The 12,529-nt window shown below is 38.5% G+C and overlaps 2 protein-coding genes across 6 annotated transcripts in view; one reads left to right on the top strand and one right to left on the bottom strand.

The window, feature by feature from the left end:
- Positions 1-12,187, top strand: part of gpm6ab (glycoprotein M6Ab) — a 70,851-nt gene extending 58,664 nt beyond the window's left edge. For 2 of the 5 annotated variants that reach the window (XM_083538853.1, XM_083538852.1), the window contains 4 exons: positions 1,791-1,867; positions 3,657-3,722; positions 10,239-10,464; positions 10,530-12,187. In XM_083538853.1, the coding sequence (XP_083394979.1) occupies positions 1,791-1,867; positions 3,657-3,722; positions 10,239-10,391 (296 nt within the window). In that variant the 3' untranslated portion in view covers positions 10,392-10,464; positions 10,530-12,187. Of the gene's footprint in view, positions 1-1,790; positions 1,868-3,656; positions 4,180-4,252; positions 4,374-8,253; positions 8,588-10,238; positions 10,465-10,529 lie in introns of those variants that run through there. The other 3 variants (XM_083538854.1, XM_083538855.1, XM_083538851.1) reach the window with 3 other exon arrangements.
- The window catches only part of LOC310724585 (uncharacterized protein), a 195,004-nt gene that overhangs the window by 61,665 nt on the left and 120,810 nt on the right, over positions 1-12,529 (bottom strand). The gene's annotated exons all lie outside the window — the stretch shown is intronic.

Genomic DNA, 12,529 nt, shown 5'->3' with positions numbered 1-12,529 from the left:
GAGAACAGGTTAGGGGTAGGGTTTGAGAACGGGTAAGGGGTAGGGTTAGTGAGAATGGGTCAGGGTTAGGGGTAGGGTTAGTGAGAACGGGTTAGGGGTAGGGTTTGAGAACGGGTTAGGGTTAGGGGTAGGGTCAGTGAGAACAGGTTAGGGGTAGGGTTAGTGAGAATGGGTTAGGGGTAGGGTTAGTGAGAATGGGTTAGGGGTAGGGTTAGTGAGAATGGGTTGGGAGTAGGGTTGGAGAACCGGTTAGGGGTAGAGTTAGTGAGAACAGGTAAGGGGTAGGGTTAGTGAGAATGGGTTAGGGTTAGGGGTAGGGTTAGTGAGAATGGGTTAGGGGTAGGGTTAGTGAAAACGAGTTAGGGTTAGGGTTAGTAAGAACAGGTTAGGGTTAGTGAGAACGGGTTAAAGGTAGGATTAGTGAGAACGCGTAAGGGTTAGGGTTAGTGAAAACGGGTTAGGGTTAGGGTTAGTAAGAACAGATTAGGGTTAGTAAGACCAGGTTAGGGTTAGTGAAAACAGGTTAGGGTTAGTAAGAACACATTAGGCTTAGTAAGAATGGGTTAGGGTTAGTAAGAATGGGTTAGGGGCAGGGTTAGTAAAAACAGGTTAGTATAAGTGAGAATGGGTTAGGGTTAGTAAGAACAGGTTAGGGTTAGTGAGAACAGGTTAGGGGCAGGGTTAGGGATCCTGATGAACGTGTCCATATGTGACAAGTTGTGAGTAAGAACATGTTTGTTAAACAGATTTAATACCACAGTCGTCTTAATTTCAGAAGGTGCTACTTATATTTAGAGCTTAAAGATTTATACGATTTTCTTGATTTGAAAAATATTGGTCATATGGTAATATTTATCTGCTTTTTTATGGAGGGAGTTCCCTGTGTTAGTTCTTCTGAGAGAAGTTTTCCGTCAGGAGAGAGAAAATTAGATTTTCTGCCTCCGAAGAAACATTTTACTTGGGCTTTGCTGATCACTTCTATAATTTCATATGTAAAAAATTTACTTTTTGGATAAAGGTCATTTTTATGACACTATATATATATATATATATATATATATATATATATATATATATATATATATATATATATAATATATATATATATATATATATATATATATATATATATATATATATATATATATATATATATATATATATATATATATATATACTACCAAGGGGGAAAAATGTTTTGGGCTGGTTCATGATGGCCCAAGTCTTTTTTTAAACTGCATATGGGTTTTTGGGTTATTCTGTTTGTTTGTTTGTTTGAAAAAAGTTCTGGAGATATCAGAAAGCTCTGACTGATAAACAATCCTGAAACTGGAGACCCTTTTAATGTTGTTTGTTTTTGGTTAAATACTATAGGAGTATAAAGCTGTGGTTTGCAGCAGCACTACTATTAGATTAATCAACATCTTCTGAACAATCCGAAACCAAAATTTGACTATGCTGAAAAAGGCACTGGTATCCTATCCTGTTTGTCGCACTTGATTATTAAACAGCCCAGGTGATCAGTGGTGATTTGATCTAAGTGAGGCTGTGTATACATTAAAGGTTATAGGTTTTCCATTTCTCATCAATGTAAATCATTGGTCAGAATGATATAAGCCTCACAAATAGACTCTGTCTTCCAACAATTTCCTTCCTTTATCGCATTTTTGTGAAACAACACCCTGACCGTTAATATGGTTAACATGAGGTTCAGGATTTAAATAAACAACACACAGTTAGGTTAGTGATTAATAAGGTTATTTTTTCCTTCCTTCTGGATTTTCTTTCAGGAATTGTAACCACTACTGATGACAGGAAGATCTGCACCGGAACCGACAAGTTCAACCAGATGTGTGCTTCTGACGAGGTCAGTCTCCTGTCTTCCACTCTAGTAAAAGTCTCTAGAATTGTATCAAAAAAAGGGCAGTTATTAAAACAATTACAAAGCAAATATTTTAACAGTGATGGAACTGTAATGAATAGACAGTTGGTGCCACCCAGATAAGCATGGGTTTTCTTTTGAGTCTGGTTCCTCTCAAGGTTTCTTCCACATTCCTCTCAGGAAGTTGTTCCATGCCACAGTCACCAGTGGGTCACTCATTAGAGATCAATGTACAATTTTATGGAAGAAATGTATTCATTTTTTTTTTTTTACTGCTGTATCTCTGTAAATCTGATTTGAGACAATTTCCATTGTTAAACGTGTTCTACACATAGAAATTAATTGTTGAATTTAGGATACAGCTCCACAATAATCAGATTCTTTCTAATTGATTTACAATTTAATTAAACATTTTGAGGTACTTACTGACAGATAAAGCACATAAAAAATGTCAAAAGGATGAATTTCCTCAGTTGGCAAAGGCAGAACATCCTCCGCTGGGCCTTTTTAGCAATGGAGTCAATGTTATTGTCCCACTTCAGGTCCTGAGAGATGGCGGTACCTACAAACTTGAATGACTCCACTGTTGTTACAGTGCTGTTCATGATGGTGAGTGGGGGGGGGGGGGGGGGTGGCAACGGTTTCTCCTGAAGTCCATGATTATCGCCACTATTTTGAGTGTGTTGAGCTCCAGGTTGTGGTGGTTGCACCAGACTGTGGTGGTTAACCTCCTGTCTGGATGAGTGTCGTCCGCAAACTTCAGGAGCTTGACAGAGGGGTTTTTAGAGGTGCAGTCATTTCTGTACAGGGAGAAGAGCAATTGGGAGCACCAGTGCTAATAGTGATAGACCTGGATGTGAGTTTGCCCAGCCTCACTGTCTGCTGCCTGTCTGTCAAGAAGCTGGTGATCCACAGACAGATTGGAGTGGGCACGGAGAGCTGGGTCAGTTTGGCTGAGAGAAGGTCAGGAATGATGGTATTAAAGGCCGAACTGAAGTCTAAAAACAAGATCCTTGCGTAGGTCCCAGGTCTGTCAAGATGTTGCAGTATATAATGCAGTCCCATGTTGACTGCATCATCTGCAGACCTGTTTGCTTTATAGGCAAAATGAAGGGGATCCAGCAGAGGTTCAGTGATGTCCTTCAGAAGGGCCAGGACCAGTCTTTCAAATGACTTCATGATCACAGACGTGAGAGCAACAGGTTATTCAAACCAGTGATTTGGTTTTTTTTGGGGACTGGAATTATCGTTTGAAGCAGTAGGGAAATACACACAGCTCCAGTGATCTGTTAAAGATCTGAGTGAAGATGGGGGTCAGTTGGTCAGCACAGACTTTTAGGCAGGCAGGCTGGTGAAACACTGTCTGGGCCATCTGAACTCCTCTGTTGGAGACTTTTTCCGAAAAGTGAAAGAAACCAACATGGCAACCTTATTCTATTTGATTTTTTTTTCTAAAGATAATAAGGCAGAAATATCCAGCGTGTCATGTTAATAAAAAAAAACAAAAAAACACTGGAGACTGGAGACTCGTCCCCTTGAAATGAAATAAACTGAAATCCACTCAACAATTCAGTATTTATCAGTTGCTATAGAAACTCTAACATACCAAAACATTATAGAAAATTACTTAATACCTTCTGACCAATCAGATTTGAGAATTTCTCTGGGAGACACTTGTCTAGGCAAGATCAAATTGTCTTGGTTCTACGAGTGTCTGAGTTTGTTTCCTGGACATTTTAAATTAGTCTTTTCCTTCCTTTGTCCCGTCTCTCAGTTGGATCTGACGTTCCACTTGTTCGTTTGTGCTCTGGCGGGGGCAGGAGCAGCCGTCATTGCCATGGTAAGCCGTTTATTACTCAACCTCTCTCCCTCTTTCTTTCACTCTATTTCTCTTTCTCTCTCCCTCTCTCTTTCCTTTTTAACACACTTTATCACTTCCACTTTCCCATCACTCTCTTACTCTGTACGGTGCATCATTTTACATCACACTGCAAATAACAAGTCTCTCTAATGCAATCTGTCTTTTTTCTTTCGTTCATAAGCATTTCATAATCCATCTGTTCATTTATTTATCATTTCACTTTCCTGGCTATTCACTTTTTTCTTATACAGGACCAGAAACGTTATAAAATCATCAGCTTGTCCAGGAGAAAAAGAAAAACTCCAGGGTGATTTCTGTTTGGGTGCAGAGAAATCAGGATTAACCAAACTCACAATAGTGACATGGGACGTCAGTCAGAAGAGAGGGAGGAATACAAGAAGGGAAGAAGGAAGGAATAAAAGTAGGAAGGAAAGAAGTAAGGAAAGAAGAAAGGAGGGAAGGAAGGTAGAAAGGAAGGAAGGAAAGAAGAAAGGAGGGAAGGAAAGAAGGAAGGAAGGAAGGAAGGAAGGAAGGAAGGAGAGGCAGAAGAAATGAGTAAGACAGTATGGGTGGATGGAAGAGAGGCAGCGAGAAAAGGAGGAAGAAATGGAAGAAGGAAAGAAGGAAGGAGAGGAGGGTGAAAGGAATAGCAAAAAAATGAAAAAAGAAAGAAAGGCAGGATGGACAGACTGTGTGTACAGTGTGTGTGTGTAGTGTGTACAGTGTGTGTGTGTAGTGTGTACAGTGTGTGTGTGTGTGTAGTGTGTATAGTGTGTGTGTGTAGTGTGTACAGTGTGTGTGTGTGTAGTGTGTACAGTGTGTGTGTGTAGTGTGTACAGTGTGTGTGTGTGTAGTGTGTACAGTGTGTGTGTGTGTGTAGTGTGTATAGTGTGTGTGCGTAAATATATATATATATATATATATATAGAGATTAAGAAAGAAATAGAGAGAGAGAGAGAGAGAGAGAGAGAGAGAGAGAGAGAGAAGAAGCGACAGACAGGTAAAGAGGTGAAACAGAGGGATAGAGAACAAAGAAAGAGGACAGGGGGCGCAGAATGAAAGAGAGAGAGAGAGAGAGAGAGAAAGAGTTAGGGAGGAAGAGAGAGAGTTAGGGAGGGAGGGAGAGAGAGAGAGAGAGAGAGAGAGAGAGAGAGAGAGAGAGAGAGAGAGAGAGAGAGAAGAAGCGACAGACAGAGAACTCAATGAGAAAGGTAAAGAGGTGAAACAGAGGGATAGAGAACAAAGAAAGAGGACAGGGGGCGCAGAATGAAAGAGAGAGAGAGAGAGAGAGAGAGAGAGGGAGAGTTAGGGAGGGAGAGAGAGAGTTAGGGAGGGAGGGAGAGAGAGAGAGAGAAAGAGAGAGAGAGAGAGTTAGGGGAGGGAGGGAAGCAGGGTGACGGAGAACGAGTAAAAGGAATGCTCTGCATTGAAAATGCATAGGGGGCTGTTGCCATGGAAACAAAGAAGAGAAGAGGAGAAGAGATGGAAAGTAAAAAAAAAGAAAAGCGATATGTGTGTGTGTGTGTGTGTGTGTGTGTGTGTATGTGTGTGTGTGTGCGCAAAGAAGCCTCTTGTTAAAAAAAAAACATCCGCTCCGCTGCACCAGCTAAAGAGGACAAATAAATAAGATATATATAAATTGTGTGTGTGTGTGTGTGTGTGTGTGTGTGTGTGTGTGTGTGTGTGTGTGTAAGCATGTAAGCATGTAGGTCTATAGGTGTATATGAGCTAAATAATTCTGAACGTTTAAATGTATGATTCTTACTGGGTGTATATCTTTAGGAGTGTGTGTGTGTGTGTGTGTGTGTGTGTGTGTGTGTGTGTGGACAGAGAAACACAGTGACCTAAAATGCGATAAATAGCACAAAATGAAATGTCAAGATATTTAAAATCCCAACACACACACACACACACACACACACACACACACACACACACACACACACACACACGGTCTTGTTAGGTTCTTTATATAATTACATCACCTCAACACCGCGTCCTACTCCGGTCTGTAGCATTTGCAGGCAAAACCCGCCACCTAGTGGCCAACCTAGTGAACTGTATTATTATTATTATTATTATTATTATTATTATTATTATTATTATTATTATTATTATTATTATTATTATATTGCCCAGTGCAACACACACACATGCACACACCAATAAATAATTAGATATACTGTTAGATTTGTTCTTCAATTATTATATATAACAATCACATGACATTTCAGAAAATTCAAAACAGGAAAAATCTAAAAAAAAATGTATGATATATATATATGATTTTTAAACTATTTATTTGTATGATACAGCTGCAAATAAGTATTTGAACACCTGTCTATCAGCTAGAATTCTGACCCTCAAAGACCTGTTAGTCTGCCTTTAAAATGTTCACCTCCACTACATTTATTATCCTAAATTAGATGCACCTGTTTGAGGTCGTTAGCTGCATAAAGACACCTGTCCACCCCATACAATCAGTAAGAATCCAACTACTAACATGGCCAAGACCAAAGAGCTGTCCAAAGACACTAGAGACAAAATTGTACACCTCCACAAGGCTGGAAAGGGCTACGGGGAAATTGCCAAGCAGCTTGGTGAAAAAAGGTCCACTGTTGGAGCAATTATTAGAAAATGGAAGAAGCTAAACATGACTGTCAATCTCCCTCGGACTGGGGCTCCATGCAAGAACTCACCTCGTGGGGTTTCAATGATCCTAAGAAAGGTGAGAAATCAGCCCAGAATTACACGGGAGGAGCTGGTCAATGACCTGAAAAGAGCTGGGACCACCGTTTCCAAGGTTACTGTTGGTAATACACTAAGACGTCATGGTTTGAAATCATGCATGGCACGGAAGGTTCCCCTGCTTAAACCAGCACATGTCCAGGCACGTCTTAAGTTTGCCAATGACCATTTGGATGATCCAGAGGAGTCATGGGAGAAAGTCATGTGGTCAGATGAGACCAAAATAGAACTTTTGGGTCATAATGCCACTAAACGTGTTTGGAGGAAGAAGAATGATGAGTACCATCCCAAGAACACCATCCCTACTGTGAAGCATGGGGGTGGTAGATTTTGGGGAACAACCTCCTTCCCTCAGTTAGAGCATTGAAGATGGGTCGAGGCTGGGTCTTCCAACATGACAATGACCCGAAGCACACAGCCAGGATAACCAAGGAGTGGCTCTGTAAGAAGCATATCAAGGTTCTGGCGTGGCCTAGCCAGTCTCCAGACCTAAACCCAATAGAGAATCTTTGGAGGGAGCTCAAACTCCGTGTTTCTCAGCGACAGGCCAGAAACCTGACTGATCTAGAGAAGATCTGTGTGGAGGAGTGGGCCAAAATCCCTCCTGCAGTGTGTGCAAACCCGGTGAAAAACTACAGGAAACGTTTGATCCTCTGTAATTGCAAACAAAGGCTACTGTACCAAATATTAACATTGACTTTCTCAGGTGTTTAAATACTTATTTGCAGCTGTATCATACAAATAAATAGTTTAAAAATCATATATTGTGATTTCTGGATTTTTTTTTTTAGATTATGTCTCTCACAGTGGACATGCACCTACGAAGACAATTTCAGACCCCTCCATGATTTCTAAGTGGGAGAACTTGCAAAATAGCAGGGTGTTCAAATACTTATTTTCCTCACTGTATATATATATATATATATATATATGGTTCTGTTTACTGTATGAAATTATAAAATAATAGTCTGCTTCACTTTTCCTTTTACTACTCGTTTTTAATGACTAATAAAATATTACTATGCTTTATTTTGTAATATCAATATTTAATTATAAAAAAAGTACCAGTGCAGAAAAAGACTAGAAGAGTGAATAAACAATTAGATTTTAATAAAATTGGTCATAAAATAAATTTCTTTATTGATTTAATTAGATTTTTTTAAATAAACAAAATTATTAAAAAATTATATATATGTATGTATGTAAATTAAAACAGAATGCAATGATTTTTAGATTTTATAAACCCATATTTTATTCACAGCAGAACAAAACAAAATCAAGCCATTGCCCGTCTAATTCTTCTGTATTTATCTTCTTACTAGTTTGTTGCATAGAAACAAAAGTAACATGCATGTGTCTCAAACACCATACAAGAGCAAAATCTTTACAGTGTAATTATTATATAATTATTTGCTTAAATTAAATACTTTTCATATTATTAGTATTTATTAATTAATATTTTTATTCCCTAAGATATTTTCCAAATAATGTAATTTGTGTATTTATCTATTTAAAAAGAAAACAGAAGAGAAATTGATGATGTGGCTGTTCTTTTATTGCTTTTTTAAATGTTATCAATATTTTTTATTATTATTGTTATTATTATTAACATAAAATTAAACATGCAAATGATTAATTTTTTCTTACATTTATTCAGCAAGATGTAGTGACACCCGTCCTTTCTCTCTCTGTCATGTGTGTGTGTGTGTGTGTGTGTGTGTGTGTGTGTGTGTGTGTTGTGATGTTATTGGTCATGTCACAGATGGTGTCCAGTTCTGTTCTTGTGCGTAATTACGTCACACTGGTCACTCAGAGCTCGGGGAGATACTGCACACGATTCTGAAGCCCCGCACACGTCTTCACTATACACACACACACACACACACACACACACGCACAGACTGGGATGTTGACTCTGTCAATAACACACAAACACGGAAATGACCCCCCAGTCCTAATGACGTCCCCTTAATTACCTTAACACAAAAACAATCCAGGCTTCTATGTGTTCCTTGTGTTCACTGTATGTGGTGTAGTAACGTGGTGGTCCACCTGTCGAGCAAAGTTCCATCTAACCAAATTTTAATAAAACAAAACCTACTCACCAGAGATACAGACTCATAATGTGCAGCGCTCCTCAGAGGCTGTAATCCAGTGGTACGGCTCGTATTCACTGGTCTGAACAAACCCTTTCCCGGGCTGAGACACGCTAGCTAGCTTCGGAGTTGGCTGACCTCCTCACGATGTCTAGCTTTTCTTCAAAATGTATTTTTAAATATGTCCAAGAGCAAATCAATTTCTCTTCCTCCGTAGGCGTGAAAAAGTCTAACTCAGATGTATTAATGTGTGCAGAGCTACACACGTGTTTTACCAGTCAAACTTGGCTGTAACAGTTTCCCTCTGACCAACCAATCAGAGGACAGAAAAATTCTGATGCTATTCTGGGCCAGCGAGCTGCCCTGTGAGGAGATTATGAAATCTGATTGGTTAAAGAAACAGAGGTGTTTCTTAAGGAGACTAAGGTAAAAGTCCAGCAGTACTGACTTTGAAGGCCCTGTGCAGATTAGATTAACATGACAGCACATAGAGGCTCAAATCTGATTGGACAAAAAATCCACATACACGTACTGGAAGCAGTGCAGCCGAGAGAAACACTACAAAATGAAGACTATTGGGAATAAATTAATACAATTTCATGGAACAAATATTATAATTTAGGTTGTAAATGTGGGTCAGTGCTTCTGATAGTGTGTAGGTCAGCAGAGAAGGATTTAATCGCCCTGACCACCACCACTGGTATATATAAGGGTTATATAAGGGGTTTGGCGGTACACAAAATTCATGGTTCGTTTTTTAAGTGGCGGTTCGGTTCAATTTTTGTTAAGGGAAGTAATACAAAACATAAAATCTCTCTTTTTTTTAATAATTATTTTATTATTTTTAACATTTGTGAACATCAACAGTTTACAGTTTTAAAGCACTTTTAAATAAAATGCCTTCTTGGTTAAATAATGTAAAATATAATACTTTGTATTTCTGGTACGGAGTGAGTATCCACAGCGACACTGCGCTAACTCTAGTCTCTTTTTAATACCCCTGTCATTGTGTATGTTTTCAAGTTTAATAATAATCTAAAAAATGTGCGAGTCGGAGACTAAACAAACTTGCAGTCCGCCACTTAATACATTCCTGAGGAAACTCATATTGTAACGGACTGTGACTGTAAAAAGGATTGCATCGCAGCGCTGTAAAACACGTGTACCTGTAAAATACGTGTACCTGTACACCCCTAATATATTTATCTACAGCACATTCAGTAGTGTCATCATATAATCATATGATTTGAAAAGAAAAACAATCCAAGTACTGATGAATTGTATCACACTGAAACAGATTCAGAAGCATTACGAAGTACTGAATCACTACGTTGTAATCAACACGGCTGACTTCAGTATGTACGATGTCACAGTGGAGCATGTTTGGCAGAGGTGGATCCACCATGTTCTTCAGTACATATAGCAGGGAACTAAACCTCTTGACCTTTCACTCTGTTCGGAAATAATCAGTAACTCGGCTGATGGTAACTTCCTGTTCCTTATCCTTCCTCCGCGAGGACGAGGTGTATTAACAGTCTGAAGTGTGTAATAACAGTTGACATTGTTTTGATGACATGTTTGAGCGCAGTAACCTCCCTGTGTCGTGTACTAACCCCGTGTCTGTGGCCGGCGCTGCTCTTTGTTGACGCAGGTGCACTACCTGATGGTCCTGGCGGCGAACTGGGCCTACGTGAAGGATGCGTGCCGCATGCAGAAGTACGAAGACATCAAGAGCAAGGAGGAGCAGGAGCTTCACGATATTCACTCCACTCGCTCCAAAGAGCGCCTTAACGCCTACACATAAACCATACACACACACACACACACACACACACACACACACACACACACACACACACACACAAACACACACACACATATATATATATATATATATATATATATATATATTATATATATATATATATATATATATATATACAAATACACATACACACAATCCCAGCATGTTCCTTCCCTTTCCTAGACAACACACACACACACACACACACACACACACACACACACACACACACACACACACACACATATATAAGCACACATGTAATGAGTTTTGATTGTTTAGACGATCGCCAGGATCATGGACTTTCACACACTTGTATATTATTATTATTTGTTTTTCCATTTGTATTGTGACTTTTCTCTTGTCAATTTTTTTCCGATGGCTCTTATCCATCGACGTGGCATCAAAATGCGAACCGATCCACTTCGAATTCGCCAAAACAAGTTGTCGTTTGACAAGCCCCACCCACTAGCACATAAGCTCCACCCATTCGAACATACGCTCCACCCACTACCCCTTTATTATTACATTTAACAGACGGCCTTTTATCAAAAGCAATTTAAAATAATCTCACGCCTTACTCAGGGGCCCAACAGAGGCGGCTTGGTGGTGCTGGAACTTGAACTTATAACCAGCCGATTAGTGACATATAACACGCCCGGGTGTGCTCTCATTCGCAACAAATTTACATAAAACACGCCATATATCGAAGAGTTTGCAAAAACACTGCGACAATGTTTTACCAATTAATAAGAAAAAGATTTACGGAATTTCAAATAAATGCCAAGGACTCATTTTTATAAATAAAAGGTTAATTTTTTTTTCTTTAATTTTTTTCCCCCCAAATATAATATCATACTGCAGCAGATTAATTTTTTCATTGATTTTTAAAGACTTTCTAAAATTAAATTTTTGAAAGATTTTTTCTTATTAAAGGTTAATTTTAATGTTTTTTTTTTTTTTTTTTTTTTTTTATTAATTAATTTTTACAATTTTTGATCGTCATTAGCGTCGATGAATAAGAGTCATCTATTCATTAAAGACACGAACATATATATTACAAACCAACAACGTCAAACTACTTTTTGAAGCTTTTAACGATCATGAGAAAAGTGGATTATGATACGTCATGTCTGACAAGATGGGGAAATTAGCCACATTGCTAGCTACACTATTATTTATATTCTTCAACCATAAATAATTGTAACATTTTTAACATTTCTAACCTCGGAGTGAAATAATTAATCTTACTGAAGATAAAAAATAGCGATAAAAAGACAAAGAAAGCTTTTTAAGAATGCTAACATCCAGTTACCTGATGTTATGCTAGCGCTGTTAATGTGAGTGAAGAAACCGCTCGAGAGTACGTAGCTAGCACGATGGCTATAGTTATAGGATTAGCAATACGCCTCCTGCACATAATGGCAATCGTTTGACTCCTGGAAAGCAGTGTATGGAATTTTACGCTGATATTTTTATGACTTTAACCTGATTTTATCATCCGTATAGAACTTAAACAGGGCCTCGTTTTCTTATTGTTTCCATTATTTTTTACATCCAAGGCATGACCAAACTCGCATGATTACACAGATTCCTTTCCAGCAAATGCTCTGAGATCCGATAGAACCTCAAAGCGACTTTTTACACACACGTGCACACACACACACAAACAAAAATATTTGTATGTTACCTAGATCTCAGAAATGTACACTAGGAATAAGATGAAGCTGTGACACTGGTGCTTCTGTTTTTTATGATTCAAGGTTAAAGAAACAAAATGGCAGGAAAAATAAAAACACATGGTTTCATGCAGATCATCACCTTCCGGTTTTGGCGAATTGGACCGGTTCTTTCCCAGCACATTGTCTAAAGAGCCAGAACAAACCTTCAAGTTGCATTTTTGTTCCCTAAGTGTAGCTTTTTAATTGTACATTAATTGCAGTATGATGCTGTAGTGCTTCGTCTCAGGCCGTTGGTCGTAAATCTGTGAAGTGTGCACTTACATGTAACCTAGAAAGTCTCCATGTGATCTTCCTAGAAGTCCAGAGAGGATTATTATTATTATTATTATTATTATTATTATTATTATTATTATTATTATTATTATTATCATTATTATCATTATTATTAGTGGGGGC

Source organism: Silurus aristotelis (assembly GCF_946808225.1).
Source record: "Silurus aristotelis genome assembly, chromosome: 4".
Taxonomy (NCBI): Eukaryota; Metazoa; Chordata; class Actinopteri; order Siluriformes; family Siluridae; genus Silurus; species Silurus aristotelis.
This window is presented reverse-complemented; position numbering and strand designations above follow the sequence as displayed.